Source organism: Camelus bactrianus, chromosome 2 (assembly GCF_048773025.1).
Source record: "Camelus bactrianus isolate YW-2024 breed Bactrian camel chromosome 2, ASM4877302v1, whole genome shotgun sequence".
Taxonomy (NCBI): Eukaryota; Metazoa; Chordata; class Mammalia; order Artiodactyla; family Camelidae; genus Camelus; species Camelus bactrianus.
In genome coordinates, this window is record NC_133540.1 from 93615785 (window position 1) to 93641067 (window position 25283).

A 25283-nucleotide genomic window follows, 5' to 3' on the forward strand; every position below is an offset into this window, starting at 1 on the left:
TTTTCAATGAATAGTTTTATTTACAATACTGTAACAAGTCCTGTAATTTTAATTGGAAATATAACCATACAAATATTCTTTATTAATTAAAAAGTAAAAGTGGGGATCCAAATGTACAAAGTTATCCTTTCCATAGACTTGTTGCAATATAGCACATATGTATTTTTACATATGTAAATTTAAAATACACACATAAGTAGATGGTTGTGAATGAAAAAGTAAATTTATATGTTCCTGTTTCAGATTCTTTTTGTTTGAAAATAATACTTAACCTTAGACATGCTAGGAAAACCCTTTACACCATTCTCCCCCAAATTCAAAGAACTGTCTTAATGTATCTCGGAGTCGGATAATTGTACCCTCTATTAGAACACCCTAAAACGCTGCATGTTAACTTGATGTAACAGTGAAATTGGATCAGGTAAAAGTGAGTTGCCAAGCTCTCCTGGATAAAATGATCATTAGGAAAGCGTTAAATGAGTCTGCTGGTAATTTTGTTTGAAGAAAGACTTAAGGGTGAACAATATTACACAATTTCAAGAAAGAGGAAACCAGACATGTTGGAGTATGTGGGAGATAATTCATCGTCAGTGATGTTGAGAAGTCCCCGAGACCGTGCTGGCAGAGCCGGCGAGGTCCATTTGGACAGAAGGGGAGATTCCAGAGGCATCTGCCGTGTGTCTGCTTTGCTCTTATCCCATTAGCTTCCGAACCAAGTCCAGTCTCCATTCGCCTTCAACCATAGGCTAATGGCATAAAACAGCATAGAACTTTCATTATTCCTTGAGCCGCAGGTCTACCTGCTAGGGAAGAAAAAATTAAAAGCAGTGATTTTTAAAGAGGTCTTTTAAGCTACTGGTGATTTCAGTGCCATGAATTCCATGTCTTAACACCCCCCCCCCTTTCTTTCTCTGAAGAAAGTGACATATGGCTGTCACTTGTGCCTCTACTCAGAAAATGTTTCCATATTTCTTTTGCAGTTCAACCAGTCAGATTCTGTAGATGACAAATAGGAGGTGAGGTAGGATCTGGGAGCCAGTATGCATTTTCTTCCTTTATCATCATCCTTTCCACTGACATTCCAAGTCACTCATCAAAAAACAGCTGAAGACAGCTATTGTTTGATTCTTTGCTCTGGTCAGAGTAGTAGTAACCTCGCTTACCCTAGTGGGTAGACTTGCTTTGGGGAGTATAACTTGGATATACAAAGTCTAGTGTTTATTTCACATGGACTGACAGTTCATTTTCTATCTCAGAGAATTCACTCTCTGAAGATATTGCAGAATAGGATGCATGAGTGGCTGCTGATCTAAAATTAAACTTCACTTATGCATTTCCCAATCTATGTCTGTAAAAAAAAAATACTTAGGATCTTTAGAACTTTATTGATACATTGGGCAAAAAGTGCTTCATATTGCCTCCTATTATTTAGTATATATAATTATTAGATTTCAATTAATTAGGTAGAATTTTTATTTAGTAAAATTTCATTGTAATAAATTTGTAGGATATAAACAGAAACAAAGAAAGAAAAAAATAACAGAAACAAAATACTGTTTGTGATTCTTGAAATTATTAAGAGTATTATATTTTACTATAGTTATTATAACAAGGCTCTGAGAAACTTCAAATTATTCTTAACCCAAGTCTTGCTGATAACAGTTTATAGAACCGCATGACTCTCCTATACGTCAATAAAAATATATATATGCAAAAAAAAAATGCATGACTCTTGAGGATCAGTTGGATCTAAAGGTTTGACTCTTTTGTAGTTCCATGATCCCCATTAAATTAGTAAAGCCGTTTGTGCATTTTTATTCATCTGTAAAATGGAGATAAAAATGGAGATAATAATAGGTACCTACATCATAGGAACATTGGAAGGATTAAATGAGTTCATATTTATAAAATGCTTAGACAAGAACCTGAAACATAGTAAGTATTCAATAGCTGTTAGCTGCCATAATAATTATTATTAAATTTTATATTATGTAGAGATTGAAACATTCTATACATACATTTGATGGATAGATATAGCAAATAAATTTTAGTTAACTGAAATTCAGGATAGGTTTTTCCATGTGCACACATTAGCAAAGGACTAATTAGCTTAATTAATGCTGGGATGTTTATTGAATCTATGCTATGGAATATATTAGGCATTTTGGAGAACACAAGATCATTTCCTTCAAGAAACTTTTACTTAAAATGCTTAATATGAGAGTAGGAGAGATGGTGTATGAGTGAGTGGCTAGATGTGGTATAGAAATTTGGCTTACATGAACCCAGTGAGTCTTACACTTTGTAACAGATTACACAACAAATACATGTCTTGTTTTGTTTTGTTTTGTTTTTTCTTGAACAGGTTTCTGCATGTTTGTACTGAGCTTGGTGAAGAAACATTATCGTCTGCAGTTTTATATGGTGTGTATTAATCATTATTCTGTAGTCACTATATGTAATAAAAACCCTTACCTTTAAGTTTTTTCTGTAGTGAGAAGATATAATCTAATCTAGTTGTCTAAATGTGTGGGATATTTGAATCTTGGATGATTATTACATACAAAAGGTTGAAGTTGAAAGTTTTTTGAGGATTTAAAAATTTTAACTGTTTCCAAAGTTTCCTAAAACCTTTTTCTTTGAATATTCTCAAAGGCTATAAAATTAAAATCAAGTATTTGAATTCCCTAAATCTAGAGATTGCAAGTGTTTCCATAATCTCCAGAACAGTTAGTAAGTCATAGGGAAGCATCTGCCATATTTTTCTATGGAAAGTGTGCCTACCTGCTCTTAGCCTGGGCTTAGGGGGACAGAGCTGATATTTTCTTAGCAGCTATGGTTAGTCATCTGGTTGCTGAATTCTTTTTAGTCAAAGGTATTTCATTCAGTGTATAATTGAACATTGTTCAGTGTTTTATGACATTTATCACTGTACACGATGAACTTTTCTTCCTTAAAAGGAAGAAATGCAAAATGCAAAAATGCAAAAATGCCTTTAAAATGCAAAATGTAGTATTTAGATCTGGGAATTCATGGATTAGTTAGGCTTGTCTTGAATTTGGGGTACATTTCCTATCCTTTGTGCTTTGCTTTTCTCCATTAAGACATTCTGCTGAGCACCCTTACTGGGAAATTGTAGTATTCTTACATCTCTAATTTCTGGGGATCTTGAGAGGAAAGAGTAAAATTACCAGTGAAAATCTAGAAACCGTCTCAGAAATAATAGACTCTGCTATGAAAATATAAATGGTTCCTATTGGAAAAAAAGTCATTTATGCATTTTGAAGCAACCAGGGTAAAAGAGAATTGGATCTTTTAAGCAGATGAAAATAAAACAACCAGTTTAATATATTTTTTGCTGAAATGGAAAATAGGTTTATTATGGAGATAATAATAGGTACCTACATCATAGGAATGTTGGGAAAATTAAATGAGTTCATACTTACAAAATGCTTAGACAAGAGCCTGAAACATAGTAAGTATTCAATAGCTGTTAGCTGCCATAATAATTATTATTAAATTTTATATTATGTAGAGATGAAACATTCTATACATACATTAAATAAATCAAAATCCAAAGAATATTGAAAGATCGTTTTATAAATTCCAATAAAAATTATGAGACTAGTACACAGAAACATTAGCTTTTTTAATTCACATTCTACTCTTACTGATGATGCTGAAATTCCCTGAAGTGGCCATCCCTCAGGCTAGATGGAATTGATGAAATACAGAGCCTTTGAAAATTTGAAATTGAATACTGTCATTGAACAGAGCTGTGAAGATCAACTTTCAAGTACGAAAAGATTGAGTTTAAGGGCAATTGATCCCTGCAGGTTTGAATCATTTGAAGTTAGAAGTCACTCTTTATGGGAAAATGTTACCATAGTGAACTCAGAGAAGAATCGTTTTTAGCATTTCCAATAACTGGAGAATACAGCCAGAGTAAAATTTTAGTTCCTATCTAAATGCCACAGCAACACCAAAAACTTCTCATTATAATTTAAATTTCATTATTCAAGATTATGGTTTAGTTTTTAATATGTGTTTTTAAGCTTCGTAGTGTATCTCAGTATTATTAGCATTCTATTTGTGTATAAACTAAGATTATTTTATTAAATGTTTTCATGTTTTTAAGGTTTTAGTAGGCACCAAAATAAATATGATTTACTAACGGCATTTATTTTGTATGACTTTATCGTATGAAATATGACCAGTAGTCATGCTAGAAATTCGGTTTTCAAAATTGCTGTTGCTTCCTGAGCTGCACTGACCGTCATGTTCACTAATTGTTGTGTTGTTGGGCTGTTAACAGTTCGCATGGACTCATGTCACTTTACTGATAACAGTTACTCAGTCACATCTTGTCATCCAAAATCTGTTTGAAGGCATGATATGGTAAGGGGACAGTATTATGCTGCTTTATCTTTATGTCGTAGCATGTTTAAAGCTCTTTTACATTGCATAGTGTCTTACAGAAGTTCTACTAAAATGTATTATTTGTAGTTGCTCAATTCCATGAAAATAGCTTACTAAGTTTTGCTTACTATTTGACAGTGGAAGGCACTTTGTTAACAACCGGAAAACTTCCTTATTCAGGTTTCAAATAAGGTGCAGGAAGTCTTTATAAAAGCTTCAAACAATTACATTTTCTGGTTTTACTACACCTTAATGTGACTTAAAAAAAAACCCAAAAAACAAAAGACTTGACTTTAAAAAAAAGCGTACTATTTACGTGGAATACAAAAAGAGCAGGAAAGTGTCCTTATCAGCAGACCGTGTGCTGGCAATGCATTTTCTCTAGGTAAAAGTTGGGGAAGTTCTGCTCTGCCTTTGTATAGGACTAGGTGTCCAGATTTCAGATATTTGGAGTTACTTGCTATATAAGCAGTGGGTTGCAGATTCAGAAAGCATTTTTATTAGTTCAAAATCAGCTAAAGTTATAAACATTGTTATTAGTTAAAAATAAGAGTGGAGAAAAATCTTAGGATTTTAAGAAATCTGACTGTATTTCCCCTACATTCTTTTAAAATCCATTAATTAAAATCTTTTACAGTTGAGGGATTTAGTCAAAATAAATTTATTCCCTTGATAGGTTCATGTTTTTTTAACCAAGATATATATGGGTATGTAAACAATTAGAATCATTTTAAGACTGTCTTCCATATCCAAACTTTTAATTGATGGGTGGCAGTTACTGAAATTAGTAGCTTCTGTACAATTAGTAGGGTTGAATGCAACTATAGGCTCACATAGAATTAAAACTGATAATTTTACCTCATAAAGAATTTGTATTATGAGCTTGGTATAAGTTTATCAGCTTATACTCTGCCTAATCAAATGACCCATTTCCATTTTGAAAGGCTGCTTTTTAAAAATTCTTTATACTATTGTAACTTGTTCCTGTCCACTGGAAAAAAAAAAGGACAACTTAAGAGCAGTGAGTTAAGTTTTATTTGAGGCCAAATGAGGACTATAGCCTGGGAGACAGGCTCTCAGACAGCTCTAAGGAGCTGCTCGGAAGAGGTAGAGTGGAAGGTCAGTATATATATGTGTGATTTTAGTGAAGGGGGTATGTGCAGTCATGCACATATTTTGGCAGAAGGTTGCTGCTATTCATGAGCAGCATGAGGAGCAGATGTCTTTGTTAGTGATTTTCGGAGACGATGCAAGAAATTGGGCTCATAAAAATCTTCCCCTGAAAAATACCTATCTGAAGGCCTGTTCTGCCATATTTTCCCAGAGCACCGAGTGCCTCATTCCTTTTGCCTGGAACTCCTTTCACGGTGTGTTGAAGTTCAGAGACTGCAGTGGCCAGTGACTTCATTCTTGTAGCCTTCACAGATGGCAAATGACAATTTCTAGTTGGCATTCCTCATAAAACTGGAATTTGAAAGTCCATAGCTATGGAAATTGATTATTATTTAATACTAAAATTAAGTTGATTATTTAATATTTTTATTAACAACATTCTTCTAGTACATTAGTTTATAGATTTTTGCTCTGCTTACTTGCTAAATGGGCAGATTTGGTTGATATTTATCATTTCTGTCAATGTTCTAGCACGTGTTATGTTCTGGAATAGGCTGCAGGGTGATCCAAAGGGTTATTGCATTGGTTCATCATGAGTCATAGCCTGTATAAATATTTGCCACTTAATCACATGGACTCTTTTCTGCTGCCTTTTTTTTCTTTTAAAGGTTCCTTGTTCCAATATCAAGTGTTATCTGCAATGACATAACTGCTTACCTTTTTGGATTTTTTTTTGGGAGAACTCCGTTAATTAAGGTAATGGAAAAATAATCTCGCGCAAGCCCCTACCGTAACCTGAAAGAGTCAGCCCTGGAGAAAATCCCTAACAGTTTGGTGCTGTAGCACGGTTTTGACTCTGAGGTGCTTGGATTTTCCTTAGCAGCCAGTGTACGGGGCAGGGAGCCGTATTTCCCAGTGACACTGTCTGGGTTCTTCATCAGATATTCTCTTGGCTCCTCCATCAGTCATCCTCTCCCATGAAGGCTCCTGTCATCTTTTTGCTGGTCTCTTTCCCAGGGCTGTCGTGTGTGCTTTACTCTGCTCCCCAACCACCCTCTCAAAAGGCCCTTCCTCGGCTCTGCTGTCCTCTCATTTATCTCTTCCTTCACCAAACTGTCGGTGAGCATGTATTATGCCGTCTTCACATACTCATGTCCGCTTGTGAGACTTTTACACCCAAATTTTTTTCAAAAAAAAAAAAAAATTGACGCCCTGCAATAAAACACTAACGATGCAAGTGATAAGGAAAGGTTAAGGTGTGGAACAGGAAAATACACATGAGCAGACTGTGTTGTTTTCCCGTCGGTTTGGTTGTTTACAGTCAGTAGAGGCCAAGAAGGAAATTAAGTCATTTACCTCGCTCCCATCTTGGGAAAGAGAGAAACAAAGCAAGTCCTCGTGGAAAAACACTTTTTTTTTTTTTCTAGAACTGATTTTCTTTAAAAAGAAAAGCTTTTCATGTTGGGGCTTTAGATAGGATTCCCTCAGTTCATCTACTGGGCAAAGTCTTTTGTAACATTCCCACAAATACAGTAATTGGCTATTTTGGTGTTATTATATGAAGGCATTTTTGGAGGGACTGAGACAGTTGTTCAGATAGGAAACCTGTTTGTTCAGAGTGATGGAAGGGTAGTTTATCCTCCCAGGGGAATGTGTGGACTGCTCGTCCTTCAAAAACACCTTTCTTAAATTCTTCCCCACATAGGAGTGCAGCACATGGCATCAGGCTGAGCTGTAGGGATACCGGCCTGAAAGCCAGACATTTTTTAAAAGTTTCTAAAGCTGCTTCAGCACAAGAGCAAGTTCATGATGAAGTAGTCAGGGCTTCCATGACAGCTGAGAAGTTATTGGCTGAGGAAGCCCTCAGAGCCCAGAGGAGAATCTCTCTGTCTGATTTTGAACATTAGGTTCTAGGGCATTACCAGGTTGGATTAGTTGTGTGACATACCCAGTTGTAATCAAGCGAGTTAACCCCTAAATCAGTATGATACGTGTCAATTTAATTTGATAAGCTATCTTTAAAATCATCAGCAGGCACTTCTGAATTCGAGTCAACTCCTACTTCATGATAAACATACTGAATCATCCTAGGAGATGGTGTATATCAGCCCCTTTTCTCTATGGCAGAATTGTCAGGAAAGGCTTTGCACTTTGCAAGCTTCAAGACAAGAGCTTGTGTGCTTTAGCATGTCACCCATTTCTAGCTGCAGAAACCTCCCTCTGACATTTCTTTGACTTCTGTCCCCCTGGATCCACTGGAAGGATTATCACAGAGGCTGTCCGTGATCTCCTGGTAACCAAAGCCCCATACAGAGCCTTTATCTTACAGAGCATCTCAGGCAGTTAGCACTGTGTCTACTTCTATATCTTTGCCTCCTGCCCCTGCTTCACCAAGTTCTAGACTTTCCTCCAGATTTCTCTCCCTGAATGAGCCATTGACGAATAAACAATAGCTGGAATCTGAAACAAACCCTGTCTATTCTTAGAAGCACAACATGTTTCTTTCTTCATGGAGACAGATGTATATTGTGACCAAAGGGAGGAGGATATATGCATACCCATGGGGCAAATACTGTGCCTGGGGCTGTAGGGGATGTTGTTACTTCAGAATGAGGTCTGCTGTAAGCATGGCATCTGGGAGTATATGGGAACCTGGGGCGCTGCAGTGTTCATGTTTTGTGATTTTATTTTTGATCAGTAGCAGGTCATCACAGACTATGTATACTTAGAATGAGCATATCTCATCCTTATTTCAATAACTGCACTATTGTGGGGCTTTATATAATCATGAAGACTATGGGACAATTATTTCAGCATAAATAGTCCTTTGAGTGAAAAAAATAAATTGAGGCTATTTACAGGAACAAATATTCAGTGTGTCAAACGTCTGAGGGTCTAATATGTGCTAGACACTCCTAGAGATCTGCGCAAATAAATCAGGCTCGTGGACTGAAGGAAAAAGGGCTGCAGAGCCTATCTAATAAGAACAGTAAGGAGAGATGTACGAGGTATGGTGGGAATTCACTGAGCAGAGCCTGCATATATATCTGTGTATTTTGTGAGTGGTAACACATTCTAATTTTATTTGTCCTTTTTCAGTTGTCTCCTAAAAAGACTTGGGAAGGATTCATTGGCGGTTTCTTTTCCACTGTCGTGTTTGGATTCATCGTGAGTTTTACTAGGATTTTTATTTTATTTATACTTTGAAAAACAGAAGCGAGTTTATTAGTCTATTCTAAACCTAAAAGAAATAAACCCCAAAATGCAAATAACTTTAACTGAAACTCACTAAACAGAAGCTACGTGCACACCTCGGAGATATTGCAGTTTTGGATCCAGGTCACTTCTCTGTAGCGAGTGTTGCCATAAAGCAGGTCACACGAATGTTCTGGTTTCCCAGTGTGTATGAAAGTTTTGTTTATGTTATACTGTAGTCTGTTAACTGTGCAATGGCATTACATCTGAAAAAAAAATGTACAGACCTTAATTTAAAAATACTTTACAGCTAAAAAGTGCTGATCATCATCTGAGCCTTCAGCAAGTCATAATCTTTTTACTGGTGGAGGCTCTTGCCTCCGTGTTGATGCTGCTGACTGGTCAGGGTTGTGGTTACTGAAGGTGGGGGTGGCTGTGGCAATTTCTTAAAATAGGACAGTGAAGTTTGCCACATGGATTGACTCTTCTGTAGCATGTAGTGTTGTTTGATAGCATTTTACCCACAGTAAAACTTCCTTCAGAACTGGAGTCAGTCTTCTCAAACCCTGCCACTGCTTTATCAGCTAATGTATGTCAGGTTCTAAATCCATTGTTGTCATTTCAGTAATCTTCACAGCGTCTTCACCAGAGTGGAGTCCATCTCAAGAAGCCACTTCCTTTGCTCATCTATAGGTAGCAACTCCTTATCTGTGGAAGTTTTATCATGAGATTACAGAAATTCAGTCCCATCTTCAGACTCCACTTCTGATTCTAGTTCTCCTTCTGTTTCCACCACATCCGCAGTCACTTCCTGCACTGAAGTCTTGAATCCCTCAGAGTCATCCATGAGGGCTGGGATCAGCTTCTTCCAAACTCCTGCTAATGTTGTTATTTTGACCTCTTCCTGTGAATCACTAATGTTCTTAATGACATCTAGAACGGTGAATCCTTTCCAGATTTTCAATTGACTTCGCCCAGACCCATCAGAGAAGTCACTGTCTAGGGCAGTTGTAGCCTTATGAAATGTATCTCTTAAATAATAAGACTTGAAAGTGGAACTTTCTCCTTCATCTGTGGGCTGCAGAGTAGACGTGTTAGCAGGCACGGAAACATTCCTCTCATTGCACATCTCCATCAGGGCTCATGTTTAGAGCTCTAGATTAGGCTTTGGCATAGGGAAATGTTGTGGCTGGTCTGAGCTTCTGCCCCGACCACTAAAACCTTCTCCGTATCAGCACTAAGACTGTTGGGCTTCCTTATCATTCGTGTGTTCACTGGAGCAGCACTTGTGATTTCCTTCAAGAACTTGCCTTTGCAGTCATAACTTCACTAACTGGTCCAGGAGGCCTAGCTTTCAGCCTGTCTCAGCTTTTAACATCTTAATCATTAAGCTTAGTTATTTCCACCTTTGGATTTAAAATGAGAGACATGTGACTCTTCCCTTCATTTGAACACTTTAGAAGCCAGTGTAGGATTATTCACTGGCCTGATCCTGCGGTGTGTCAGGGAACAGGGAGACCTGAGGAGAGGGTGAGGGACGGGAGGACGTGGCTGGTCAGTGGAGCAGTCAGAGCACGCACAACACGTACCGATTAAGTTTGTTATCTTACATGGGTGTGACAAATAGAGTAATAATGAAAATGTTTAAAATACTGTGCAAATTACCGAAATGTGGCACAGAGACACGAAGTGAACAAATGCTGTTGGAAAAATGGCCCTGATAGACTTATCTAAGGCAGAGTTGCCACAAACCTTCAATTTGTTAAAAAACAAACAAACAAAAAACAAAAAACACCCACAATATCTGTGAAATGCAATAAAGCAAAGTGCAATAAAATGAGGTCCGCTTGTATTCTATACCCCACCCAGCAGCGCTCATCCTGGCCCTGCACCAGAAACCCCCGGGGACCTTATACACCACCTACATCCCAGCCCTCTCCAGGCCAATTACCTTTCTCAGTTGATTCTAATGTACAACGAGTCTTGAGGCCTGCGGTTGTGCTATTGTTTGAGTAGTTTTTAACAGCTGTTCTGCCTTGTGGGGGACACAGGTGCTGGGACGGGTGGTGGCTTTGAGTAAAAGGAGAGAATGCAAATGATGTGCTGCTTGCCTTGGTGGGCGCTTACTGCTATAAGCCCAGCTTACAGAGAAAGCTGGTTAAAAATAATTGACGTTTACTTTTAGCTATGAATAATGGATATTGTTAATGTTTTAAAAATTAGTGTACAGTTAATGGAATTTAGGTTTTCATTCAAAGGTGTCTTGTGAGAATCAAAAAAAAAGTACAGAAAAATGGCTTAATCTAAGATAAATATACCCCCAAAAATTACTGTCAGGAAGTTTAATTTTTTAAGGATCTAGTCCCTGACAGTTCTAGAATATATTCTGTAGCCAAATATAGAGCAACATGGAGCTTTGAGAGGGAGCAAATATACAAATAAATGGAAATGAGCCAGATTCCTAAATGGGAAAACCACCGTAATTCGTCTATTTATCAGTTTAGTTCATTCTCAATGAAAATTCCAATAGAATTTTAAATATTATTTGTATTTATTTCATAGAGTATTGATGAGATAATAATTGATAAATAGAAAAATGAAAAAGTATCTGGGACCCGTCTAATGTTTTACATTATGTAGCAGGCATAATTAGAATATTATTAAGTTAAACAGTACCACCTGAATTTGGTATTATTAAAGACTAATTTAGAAATACTACAAGGACTGCAATATCATTGGAAGAAAATAAAGAGCTATAAGAATGTAATGCATGAAAAAATAATGAAGAGGGAAATTATATATATTTATAATAAGTGATTTTGAGGAAACTGGTTGTTTGGAAGCAAAATCAATTTACATCCATTTCTAGTGTCATAGTTGTACTTCCATTAATCATTCTTGAGCAGAATAATGGTGTGAACACCTGCAGAAGAAAGGGAATAAACTATTGTCTAGCAATTTAAATTTATTATAAGATATTTTGTTTTATATATTTTCTTCCATGGCTGAGAACAGCTAGTTTTTAAAATTGCAGTGATGCATCCAGGGAAAGATTAATTTAGTCAACATTTTCTGGGTTGGTTAAGAATAACAGTGTTTTTCACTGTGCTATTTTCTTAGTAATTTTAAATCTGGTTATTTTTTAATTCATGAAATTATTATAACCTTTATGCAAGAAACTAAAGTCCTGCACTTTCTCATAGGTCTATAATTGTTACCTTCTGCTGACACTAAATATGTGTACTTAAAAAAAGTAACACTTTGCCATAATACTTGGCTAAATGTTCAAGTCAGCTTCTTTTTCTCTTTCCCCTTCCCTCTTTTTATTGTGGTCATACAGAGATTATAATCACACTGATTTCTGAGAACATTTTGTTTTCTAATGGCTTTTCAGAGTCTTTTATTGTGTCAGTTATGATCATTTAACTTTGAAAATACTTAACAGAATGTGAATGCAAGGAAAGTTTGGCATTCTTCTCTGGCCTTCCTGACATATATATATTTTAAATGTGTGTATATATATATATTTTCATTCAGTGTTTCATGAATGCTTGCTTGGTCATCTAGGCTGCATACGTATTATCCAAATACCAGTACTTTGTCTGCCCGGTGGAGTACCGCAGTGATGTCAACTCCTTCGTTACAGAATGTGAACCCTCAGAACTTTTCCAGCTTCAGAGTTACTCACTTCCTCCCTTTCTGAAGGCAGTGTTGAGACGGGTAAGATAACACTGTAGGGATCCTCTATCCCAGAGATTAAGCTTCATTTAAAAGCTTCATTTAAAAAGCAATCCCACTCCTGGGCATATATCCAGAGGGAACCCTAATTCAAAAAGACACACGCACTCCAGTAATCATAGCGGTGCTATATGCAATAGCCAAGACATGGAAACAACCTAAATGTCCATTGACAGATGACTGGATAAAAAAGTTGTGGTATATTTATACATATAATGGAATACTACTCTGCCACAAAAAGAATAAAATAATGCCATTTGCAGCAACATGGATGGACCTGGAGATTGTCATTCTAAGTGAAGTAAGCCAGAAAGAGAAAGAAAAATACCATATGATATCACTTACATGTGGCATCTAAAAGAAAAAAGAAGACACTAATGAACTCATCTACAAAACAGAAACAGACTCACAGACATAGTAAACAAACTTATGGTTACTGGGGGGAGAGGAGGGTGGGAAGAGATAAATTGGGAGTTTGAGATTTGCAGATATTAACTACTGTACCTATATAAAAACTAGATAAAAAAAAAATTTCTTCTGTATAGCACAGGGAACTATATTCAATATCTTGTAATAACCTTCATTGAAAAAGAATATGAAAACAAATATATATATGTATATATATGACTGTGACATTATGCTGTACACTAGAAATTGATACATTGTAACTGACTATACTTCAATTTTTAAAAAAGAAAGTAGCCTGGCAGATTTTAGTGCAACAGGTGCTTACAGAGGGAATGGGGAGTGCTGGCTAAGCAGAGGATGGTAATAGGAGCTTACAACAAATATTTTTTTCCTATGATCCTGAAAGTTTGTGAAATTAACAAAAATATGGCATGTACTTTGAGTTATTGTTTTACATCATGGTTCTTAGTTTAGGTGGCATGCTCAAATTCAGTTTTGATGCTGTTAGCCCGAACCTTTCTCTTCTTTTTTCTTCTTTAGGAAACAGTGAGCTTGTATCCTTTCCAGATACACAGCATTGCTCTTTCCACGTTTGCGTCTTTGATTGGACCATTCGGAGGTTTCTTTGCCAGTGGATTCAAAAGAGCTTTCAAAATCAAGGTATGTGTTTAGATTCTTTGTTACATTACTTGAGAATGTAATATAGTTTGAATTTAGTTGTCTATTGGTCTCACACTTCAAGCCACTGGGCAAAAAACTTTTCCATCCTATTTGTCTCAGCCTCACAAAAATGATTCCTGGCTGATTTGAGTGTATTCTTCCTTGCTGGGTTTTGGTCATGCCATGTTAATACATTTGAACTGACATGTGTCACATAATGTTGGGACAAACACAAAATCTTGGTTCTTCAAGTGTTCATCCAAGAATCCAGCCATGCATTGTCTGAAGTCTAGTGTCCTGTCACAATCTCACTTGAAGGGACATGCAGGAGAGCTCTGGATATGTAACTCCCCATTCTGCTAGATCAGGGTTTGGAAACTCTTTCTGTAAAGGGCCAAATCATTAAGTAATAATGGCAGTATTGCAAACTACTCAACTCTGAACTCTGCCATTGTAGTTGGAGAGCCCCTCGGACAGTATGTCAGTGAGTGGGTATGGCTGGGTTTTAATAAAAGTTTATTTACAAAAAGCAGACAGCCAGCTGGGTTTGGTCTTTGGGACATAGTTTGTTGATCCTTGTTTCAGAAGCTTAAAATTTTCCCTGTGTTTTGTTGAAGTTAGGTTCTCACAAAGCAACATACATTTATCCAGTCATCTCAGCTCTCCTCACGTGGCTTCACTAAGACCAAACGGTGCTCTGCTAGGAGTTAGAGCGTGGCCACTGCAGGTGGGGAGGTCAGGACAGGCCTCTCTGAGGAGGTAGAGTTTGAGCAGGGATCTGACAAAAGGAGAATGGGTCCTGCAGAGAAATTGAAGGAAGAGGGTTCCAGTGCGTGCAAAGGAGTAGGGGAGCTTAACTGCTGGAAGGGGAACAGGAGCAGTGTGGCTGCAGAGAGAGTGGGAGATCAGATACAGAGGGTTCGAGGCCAGATCACGCAGGGCCCGGAGGCCAGGGAAATAAAGACGTGAACTCAGTGAGCACTTGCAGTGGGGAAGACACTACGTTAGGTGGAATGCAGTACACACAACTGCACAAGATGTCCCTGTCCTCACGGCACTCACCCCCTCACATCCACAGAGAACCACACAAAGCTGCGATGACTAGAGTCCTGTAACGGCTCCAAATAACAGTGGGATTGAGTTACCATGGCTCTCTTGGGCTTGGGTTAGTAGAGAAGAGAAGGAAGAAAATGTGTTGGCAAAAATTAGCCAAAGAATTTTTCAATAATTTTTTTTAGACAGAGAAATGTTATGTTTAGAATGGTATTTTCTTTTAATGGCCTTCAGTGTAAGGTTTCTGGTTGAATGGTGAGACTTCTCTGTATGTTTGAAATGAAGGGGTAATTGCTGTTCCATTTTAGAGGTTTTTAGGTTGCCCGAGTAAACTAGAGGGCAATTAGTCACTTCCATTTCCTGAGCCCTGGACATGTGTCCATACAGGGTCAGTCTGCAGATGCTTCCTAACCGTCCCCTAACTATTTGGCCGTTTAATGGACTAACATGTCCCAAATGAACTATTTTAATTTTCTTTTTTACCCCAACACTTAAATATTTAACTACCGTAATAAATATTTTTTTATTTCAGAGTAAGAATTGTTAGGATAAACATGAGGTACAACCAGTAGTCCATCTGTCAACAACAAGAAAATAGCTCCCCACATAATTTCTGATTAAACAGAAGAGCAGGCTGTAGATTAGATTGGTAATAGCCAATAGCTTTTTTGATTTAGATAGTTTTCTTAACTAAAAAAAAAGTGCCTGATTTAATTAATATTTACTTAGTGTTATTTAAAAGCTGTGTGTCAGCTCAGTAATCATTCTAACAATGGGCACATATTCCAAAGATGGGGTTTTAATCTGTTGGACATGTTCAAATAAGTTTGTAGTCAGTGGGAAAATCCCTAATAAGTTTGTAGTTAGTGGGAAAATCCAGTAGTAAAGTATTTTTCTTCGAGTCCATGATGCCAAGGAGACATTTACAAATAGGAATCTTATAGCAGATTTTTTTTTGAAAGCTTACTAATGTGTGTGTGTGTTTTTTCCTGAAGGACTTTGCAAATACCATTCCTGGACATGGTGGGATAATGGACAGATTTGATTGTCAGTATTTGATGGCAACTTTTGTGCATGTGTACATCACAAGTTTTATAAGGTACTTTTCGATTTTTAAGAAATGATTTCTTTGAATTCTTGTTTCCATTGGCATTAGTTTGAATTAGTTACTTTTTCTGTCATGGGTAATCGGTAATATCAAAGGGAATGGCAGCTTCTGGAATTGTGTCACAACTGTAGTTAGATTATAATTATTTTCCAACTTAAAAACAGTACTAGTGTATGTCATAGTTCTTAATAGGGCTGAGTTAAAATTCAGTTAATGTGGATGAATGGTACTGGCTTTGGAACATCAGGAGATTTGATGCCTCAACAGTGGACATTGCAGTGATAGTGAATACTAAGAGTTAAAAAAGAGGAGGACATAATGACTCCTCCAGTCCACCAGTTACTGCCTGAGTGCCTGTTACGAGTTGGGGAGTGTTCTGAGCATGGATATAGCAGAGACCATAACAAACCAAGTCCCTGTCCTCAAAGCTTATTTTCTTGTTGGGAATTTGGAGGGAGAAGCAGCAGGAGTGGACAGTAAACAGACAAATATAGCTTGTTCGGTGGTTATAAGAGCCATGGACAAAAATAAAGCAGGCCAGGGATGGGTGTGTGTGTGTGTGTATGTTGGGGGCGGGGGATGGAGAGGTGGGGAGGGGTGAGTGGAGGGTGTCGCTGTTTTATGCCGGGTGTTTTATTCCCATTATTAAACTTTAATGGTTTGGATCTGCTCTATAACGCCCGTTTGAGGGGTGAAAGCTAACCACATCAACCACGTGACGACTTTATTTGCCGTGGTCTCTACAGTGCCTGAGCCTGGAAAACAGGGACTTCCTTCAGGGTTACTTGGAGAGAAATTCGTATCTAAATGTCCCTAAATACGCATTTTAAATATATACCCATAGTAGTGTGAGCATTTTTGTATTAACTTTCATTTTTCTTCAGCAGTCTTGTTGGGAGTTTATTTCATAATCTTTTCAAAAGATCAAATTCTGACTTGTTAACTTTCTCTGTGTTGTTTTCTGTCTGATTGATGTCCATTCTCATCTCCCATTCTTTTCTTTCTCTAGGTTCAATTTGCTGTTTCTTCTCCAGCTTCTTAAGATAAAGCTTAGATGATTGGTTTTCAGCCTTTTTTCTAATATATTCACCTAACACTATACATTTACTCTTAATTAGTGCTTTTTTTAAAAAATAATAGACTTTATTTTTTTAGAGCAGTTTTGGGTTCACAACAGAATTGAGCAGAAAATACAGAGTTCCCACATAGCCCTCCCCACCCACACATATATACTCCCCTACCCTCATCAGTGTGGCATATTTGGTACAATCAATGAACCAACATGGACACATTATTATCAACCAAAGTTCACAGTTTACATTAGGGTTCACTATTGATGTTGTACATTCTAGGACTTTGACAAATGCATAATGACATGTAGCCACCACTATAATACCAGACAGAATTATTTCATTGCCCTAAAAATCCCCTGTGCTCCATCTGTTCATCCCTCCCTCCCTCCCTCTCCCCAAACCTCTGGAAACCATGATCTTTTTATTGTTTCTGTAGCTGTGCCTTTTCCAGAATGTCATTTGGTTGGAAGTGTATTGTGTAGCCTTTTCAGACTGGCTTCTTTCATTTAGTAATATCTTCTACATTTTTTCCATGTCTTTCATGGCTTGATAGTTTTTTTTTTAAACTGCACATATATTTTTTCATTTATATATATGTACTGTTCATTGTTTCTAAGAATGTTTAGAGCTTTAGCTTTTTAAACTTACATAGTTATCAAAGGAATAAAGCCAACCACAAAATAAGAATTAACTTAAAAAGATATATACATCCTGCTATTAACAGCAACATTATTTATAATGGCCAAGATATGGAAGCATCCTAAGTGCACGTCAACAGCTGAATAGATAATGAAGATGTATGTGTATATATGCACTAACACACACTTGCACATAAGAAAGAAGGATACTTTGCCATCTGCGGCCCTTCATTCACTTTTTTTTTTCCACTTCAAAACCCAGAGTTTTATAACTGGCATAAACATTTCCATTATATCAAAAACAACAAAATACCTAGAAATAAACCTAACCAAGGAGGTTACCTATACTCCGAAAGCCAAAATGACACAAAGAAATGGAAAGATTTCTTGTACTCTTGAACACTATCAAAATGGCTGTACTGCCCAAAGCAATCCACAGATCCAACGCAACCCCCATCAAAATACTCGCGACATTCTTCACAGAACTAGAACAAACAATTCCAAAATTTATAAGGAGCCACAAAATACCCCGAACAGCCAAAGCAATCTTTTGTAGGTCTTTTTTTTTTTTTTCCTTTTTCTTCTTTTTGTTCTCTTTTCTTACGGTTTGATGACTAGAGAAGTTCCTTTAACATTTGTTGTAAAGCTGGTTTGGTGGTGCTGAAATCTTTTAGTTTTTGTTTATCTGTGCAGCTTTTGATTTCTCCATCAAGTCTGGACGAGAGCCTTGCTGGATAGAGTATTCTTGGTTGTAAATTTTCCCTTTTCATCACTTGAAGCATGTCATGCCATTCCCTTCTGGCCTGTAGAGTTTCTGCTGAAAAATCAGCTGATAACCTATGGGAGTTCCCTTGTATGTTATTTGTTGCTTGTCTCTTGCTAATTTTAATATTTTCTCCTTATCCTTAATTGCTGTCAATTTGATGACTGTACCTTGGTGTGTTCCTCTTTGGGTTGACCCTGTGTGGTACTCTCTGCGCTTCCTGGACTTGGGGGACTGTTTCCTTTCCCAAGTTGGGGACGTTTTTGGTGATTATCCCTCCAAAAATGTTCTCAGGTCCTCTCTCTCTCTTCTCTTTCTGGGACCTCTATAATGCAAATGTTAGAGTGCTTCATGTTGTCCCAGAGTTCTCTTAAATTATCTTCATTTCTTTTCAATCTTTTTTCTTTTTTCTGTTTTGAAGTAGTGATTTCCCTAATCTGTCTTCTAGCTCATTGATCTGTTCTTCGGCCTTATTTAGTCTATTCTTGGTTCCTTCTAGTGTATTTGTTATTCATTTCAGTAATTTTGTTCTTCAACTCTGTTTGGGTATTCTTTATAATTTCCAACTCTTTGCTAAAAACTTTGCTCTGTGCATCTATACTCCTCATGAGTTCTCTGAACATCTTCACCATCATTACTTTAAACTCTTTCTCAGAAATTGCTTATCTCCTCTTCATTTATTTCTTCTTCTGGGATTTTATCTTGTGCCTTGGCCTGGGAGATATTCCTTTGCTGCCTCATGTCGTCTATCTTTCTGTGTGTTTGTGGGTTCCTTCCACAGGCTTTGGGATTGTTGTTTTCTTATTTCTAGTATCTGTCCCTGGTGGATGAGGCTGGAGTAGAGGCTTTGTGCAGGGTTCCTGGCAGGAGGAGCTGGTGCCTGCCCACTGCTGGGTGAGGCTAGGTCTTGGTGCTAATGATCCAATCAAGATGTCAGCCTCCAGGAAAGCTCATGTAGATGAACACTCCCAGAATGTCCACCACCAGCTTTTATGCCCCCTGAGTGAGCTGCAGCCATCCCCCATGTCCCCAGAAGACCCTCCAAATCCAGCAGGCAGGCCTGGCCCAGGTTCCTATGAGATCACTGTCTCTGCCCTTGGACCTAGTGCACATGAGTTTCCACGTACGCTTCTCAAGCGAATGGAGTCTCCCGTGGGGCTCCTGGTGCCAAGCCCCGCTGGCCAGATGTTCTAGGGTCTCCTCTTCCGAATGCTGGAACCTGAGCTCAGGAGCCTGAGGTGGGGCTTAGAGTTCTCACTCCTGTGGGAGGGCCTCTGTGACTTAAATCTTCAGCTCGTGGGTCGCCCACCCAGGGGTTATGGGGCCAATTATATCACGATCATGCCCCTCCTCCCGTCCTGCTGTGGTTCCCTCTTTGTTTCCAGTTGCAGGAGATTTTTTTGCTAGTTTCCAGTCTTTTTTTTTTTTTTTTTTTTCAGTGGTTGTTTAGTATTCAGTTGTGGATTTGTTGTAGTCATGAGGAGAGGAGAGCTCATGGTCCCACCACTCCGCCGTCTTGACAGGAAATAAGTAGCACTTTTTAAGTACTCTTAAGTACTTTCATCCCACGGGTTGTATTTGTATTTTCACTATCCAGTTACAAATATTTTCTGATTTCCAGTATTCTGTCTTCTTTGACGTGGGATTATTTAGAAGTGTATTGATTAGTTTCCAAACAAATGGAGATTTTGTCATTCTCCTTCCTTTCCTGATTTTTGCTTTAATCCTACTATGGTCAGAAAACATACTATTTCAGTATTTAATATTTGTTGAGATTTGCTTTGTGCCCCAAGCATATTGTCTGCTCAGATAAACGTTCCAGGTGCACAGGAAACAAGTATGTGTTGTGAAGTTCCAGGATTAGTGTTGCATGTCAACTGGGTGAAGTTGAGCTGAATTTTCTGTACTGATTTTTTTGACGTGTTTTTCCCCTTTGCTTGTTCTATCAGTTATGAAGAGAGCTTCATCAGAATCTCCCAGTTTTTGCTTTATTTATGTTGAGGTTGTGTTAGGTGTACACACATTTAGGACTCTCGTGTCTCCCCGTTGAATCACTTCTAATGTCATTATGTAATGTCCATCTTTATATACTACTTGTAAAGCCTACTTTGTTGAATAGAAGACTAGCTGCATCTGCCTTCTTTTGGTTAGTGTTTGCAGAGTATTTCTTTGTCCTTTTACTTTTTTGCATTCCTTTTTCCTTCTATTTAAAGTGTGTTTCTCTTTTCTAACAAGCATATAGCTGGATTGTTTTTGTAACCCAATTGACAATCTTTGTCTTTTTAATTGGGGTATTTAATTCACTTGCATGTGATTTATTAACTGATACATTTCAGTCTTAGTAATTAGTGGTTAAATCCTTAGAACTCTTTATTTTCAGAAGATGGCAGCTTTCAGAGCACTAACTCAAACTTTTTTTTTTTTTTAGATCTGCTGTTCTCTCAGTAGGGAAAAGTCATGTTGAGCCATGTTGTCCTTCATCCAAAAGTTAACATTTAGACTATTAGAAATACCGTGCTTGAGCCAGTGGGCAACTCACTGGGAGCACCTGCTGACACAATTTTGCATTTAGCTGAACTTGCTAGAATAGTCTTCCTTTTCTCTGTGAGCCTCTGCTCTGGGTTTATGCTATGAAGTTGCTGAATCTTTTCAAGAAATGGAAGACAGGCTGTGTCCTGAGTTGGGTAGACTGTGGCTGTCAGAGACATATTGCCACAGTTTTTTTGGCAGATGAGTTGAGCCACGTGCATGAAGGTGACCCGTGGGACGGCTAATCCACGTTGTTGTGCAGTTTTTTAAATCAGAGATTTTCATTGTGATATCACTGCATAGCAGACATTTCTTTGTTGCTGGGTTTTCAATTTCTTATAATTCCATTTGAACTGAAGAGTTCATGTCATACATTTAATGACCCTGTAAATGTCTTAGAATTCTGGGCCATTTTCCATATATTACTTGTCTTGCTTTTTCCTATTGGGTTTTCCTACTCACTCTCCACCGAAAGTGAACCTACCCCGCTTTTCCTATTCAAATGGGTTGTAGAAATTGCAAAGAACAATACATATGTTAAAATCTGAACTAGGCTCATTCTGAATTTGACAAAAGAGCACTTAGTGGTGTAAGTACAGAAAGGTGATCTCCAGCTCATAAACGGTTGAGTTCCAGAGTCCAGAGGGTGGGAAACTGCAATCCCCCGACTGTAGTGGTGTCTCGGGAGGGAAAGATGTGCGGGGAGTCCTTCTCGGGACCTTTTCGACCTAGAGTGCACCATCGGAGGGTGCAGGCAGAAGGGCTGGGGAGGGATGTTGGAGGAGCTCACTGTGACGGAGCCGCGTGGGGAGAGGTCCCCGCCCGGGCTGGGCTGACTCCTGCTGGAGAGCCGTGTCACTGCCCGGTGGCTGCTTAGAGGCCAGCTGGGCTCATTTCATCCCCAGTGGGGCTTCTGGGGCAGGCCCTCCACTTCCCCTTCCTCCTTTCCGCTAGAGCAGATCCGCTTTTGTTTTGTTTCCTTGTTGGGGTTTACCTGTGACCTGCTTTGAACAAAGGCTGTTGTTCCCATTGGAGATCCTAGGTGGGGGCTTCAGTGCTGGTCTCAGGAACTTCGTGTCCTGCCTATTGAACATTTGTAGTTCCCAATGGTATTTTCCCAACAAAATAGTTTCAAAGAAATATAATTTTAAATTTTAGCTTCCATTGTCTGATATTTTCATGTTCTCTTTTGGTCCGTCTCGTCCACCAGGAACTTTGCTCTTCTTCTTACAGAATGGATTTTGTTTCTTGTCTGATCTCAGGATTTGTTTACGATCCTCACCTCTTCTGAGAATTGTTGTGGAACTTAGATCTGCATTCAGTACTTTGCTTCATGTCGGTCCTGTTTTCTGTTTGTGCACTCTTCCCACATCCAGACTGTACGCCCCTCAATGCAGAGAGTTTTGGCTTGTTTTCTCCCTTTGACACTAAATTGGGCATTAAAATGAGCTCTGATGAACAGCTGTTTCAATTCCGTAAAGACTACTCTGCGTTTAAATGTGTGGTTTATTTTAAGTGACAAGTATATGCTTTCTTTAGCTCTCTTAAAATATCATGAACCTTGTCTTTTCTGCTCTGTTATCAGGGGTCCAAATCCTAGCAAACTGCTACAACAGTTGTTGGTGCTTCAACCAGAACAGCAGCTAAATATATATAAAACGCTGAAGACGCATCTCATTGAGAAAGGAATCCTGCAGCCCAGTTTGAAGGTATAACTGGCTCCAGAGAGGAAAGGACTGGCAATAAACAATTCTACAGAAAAGCACTGACAGATGAAATTTTGTAACTGTACAGAAAATGGTTGTAAAGTGCAATAGATTGGCATCTTACAGACATGAATGTTTCTTCTTTGAAATTACTGTGAATATTTAACACTTCCTTGATCTAAGTTATGAAATAAGTAGCAAATTGCCAGCAGAGTATCCTGTACTTTTTCTAAAGTCTATTTTCCGATGTTAACTTCCTTCCCCTTACTTGCTAGCTTTCATCACTTGAAAGACTTGTGTTTTAAAGAGTCGAACACTATGAGTAAAGTGAGGGTGTCTTAAGGTTGCACCTGGCATTTGGGCACCCTTTGCACAAATATTTACTTTTGTAGTTGGAGCTGCTCTTAATTTCAGCAGAATGTTTTAGGTAAGGCACAATAGGAAGTTAGTTTTCCTGCACTTCCTCCTCCTTCAGTCTGAAGTATTTTCTGAGGGGCTGAGCTGGATCCAAAAAAAAAGATTGTCCACTTTTCAAAGATGTAAGTAATCATTTGTCAGGAAAAAACATTCCACTTTTAGGGAGGTTTGGAATTCAGGAGAGAGAGGCTGCAATTTCTCTTGTTTTTGGTTTGCTGGAAAGAGCAGACATCAAGACTCTACTTTGATAAAATTGTTTGGAAAAACACAAGCTTGTTAGAAACTTCTCAAGAGAAACAAAGGCGAATTCTGCGACAAGGAGCTTCACGGTGCTCCTTCTCCACCGATGGTCTCAGCAGAGGACAGTCGTCAGGAGACAGCATGGGACCGTGGCACGGGAGCAGCCTACCTCTTGGTCGAGATCTCTGTTTGTTTCCCTGTGAACGGGTTTCCGTAAGTTCTGTAGCCACAAGCATTGAAGACCTGTATGTAGGGTAGTGAGCGGGGGTGGGGGCCCGTCCCTGGATGGGGCTCTGCCTGCTGTGTCCCTCCCTCCCGGTCCCATGATGCCCACTGGACACTCACCTGGGAGGCAGCAAGATCTGCCTGGAGACTCTCACTCCCAGACTAACTCCAAGCTAGCAGCACATTTTTATCGCATTCCTCTTTCACATCATGTCACAGAATCAGAGGACATCGACTGATTAATTTTTCTTCCAACAATGAAAACCAAGCAGATGTGATTCTCACCAGGAACAAAAAGCACACGAATGCCATACCTTCCCTTTGGTGACCAGGACACTGTCACCAGATGAGAAGACACTTCCTCTCAGTGGATGTAAATAAGCTGCCGCCACCGAGTGCTCCCTGCAGCCGCGTTCATTGTGTTGCACAGGTGGCACTAGAACCTTCAAAAACGGCCTACTGCTCCTTGGCTAAATGTTCAGAGACAAGACAGAGATATATTTTAAAGAATGTTTTGCTAATGAAAAGAGTAAATATTTTTGTTTGAATCAGAAACAGATTTCAATTATTTTCTATTTCTGTTCTACTGCTCTACCTAAAATAAAAAAAAAGTTGCAGCTGTGCCTGAGTTCACAGGTGCAGTCTCTGAGTAGCCGCCTCAGCAGGTGCACTGCGTGAGCCTGGCAGGCACAGGGGCACTCAGTCCGCGTATCGCCGCTGGGTGTGTTCCGTCAGCGTGGTTTCACACTAGTCCCTGAAGCCTAGAATTGGCATTGGAGATGCTATTACAGGAGGGAGGGAGTGCTTTGAAGATCATGCTAACTACAAGTCAGTTTTCAACACCTCTTTTTCCCCCTCTTTTTGCCTCATTAAAAGCTCCAAAGGTTGATCATAAAAGAATTTACTTACCAAAGTTTTAAAAAATGAATAATAGGAACTTACCTTGAAAACTTGGTGATTGGCACCTAAGAACTTCTTGGAAATACACAGTCCCTCTGCATTTTTCTTTACAGTGATTAGTAAGGCGCTGCAGAACAGAATTGAGAGCATTACTGAATACATGTATTATTATACAATTGATACTGTTATAAAGAAAATACAAAGCTAGAAATATTTGGGGTCACTGGAATAGCTATCCTCAAATATACTTTTAGAGTTGGGTGTACATTATTCTATATGTAAAAAAGTAAATTCTTAATCTTAACAGAGCTCTAAGGATTGACCTTTTTAGTATCCTTTTATAGCATGTATACTAAAATAGAATATATTTTAGCCAGAATGCACTTTAGCAAAGATTGCCATAAAACTCGGACTTTGATCATTTTTATATTTGCACTGTGAAGAGAGTTTACACTCCAGTGTAGCAATGAGGTGGCAGAGGGATGAAGGACTTGGAACTTCCTTTACAGTCATGCAAAGTGTTCCCAGTTTGCTGTCAGGGGAGGCGCTCTAATGGTACCAACTGCTTAGTTCACGTTTCCTCAGTGCTTTTCCCCTTCGTGGTGCACATACATTTACTGTCTGAGAATAAAAAGACAACACCCACACTTTTTTCCCCCACTCATAGTATCTTTTCATTTGTAATTTGGTGTGAACAGATAGTATCACCCTGTTCAGTGGAAAAGAAAAAGAAACAGTGTATATATACCACATATGCGTGGGAGATAGCTTATGATACGTGTCAATCAGTTCTCTGAATCTTTTACTGAAACTGCAATAGGAAAATAAACGGAAATAAATCACATTTTGACTTTGTTGTGCCATTTTCTCATTAGAGAAGAAACAGTCATTCATGCAACTAGTGTTTACAAAATGATGACAGATAAAGAAATAGTGTGTGCTGTGTGCATTCCATCACCTACAGTGGCATCTTTGGGGCTGGGAATAAATAAGTTCTGGTGATCACTGTGCATGTGTGTTTTGTCAAGAGGTGATGTCCTTTGAAGAGAAGGAATACTGAATTTCTGTGGTACTTTTCAGCTTATAATTACATATTTA

At 38.5% G+C, this 25283-nt stretch overlaps 1 protein-coding gene across 1 annotated transcript in view; it reads left to right on the forward strand.

Moving 5' to 3' along the window:
- Positions 1-25029, forward strand: part of CDS1 (CDP-diacylglycerol synthase 1) — a 64574-nt gene extending 39545 nt beyond the window's left edge. Inside the window, exons 6-13 of the mRNA XM_074346648.1 lie at positions 2366-2424; positions 4316-4398; positions 6201-6288; positions 8632-8700; positions 12295-12447; positions 13414-13533; positions 15582-15685; positions 22283-25029. Coding sequence (XP_074202749.1) covers positions 2366-2424; positions 4316-4398; positions 6201-6288; positions 8632-8700; positions 12295-12447; positions 13414-13533; positions 15582-15685; positions 22283-22412 — 806 coding nt within the window. The 3' untranslated portion in view covers positions 22413-25029. The remainder of the gene's footprint in view (positions 1-2365; positions 2425-4315; positions 4399-6200; positions 6289-8631; positions 8701-12294; positions 12448-13413; positions 13534-15581; positions 15686-22282) is intronic.
- The last annotated feature ends 254 nt before the right edge of the window (positions 25030-25283 follow it).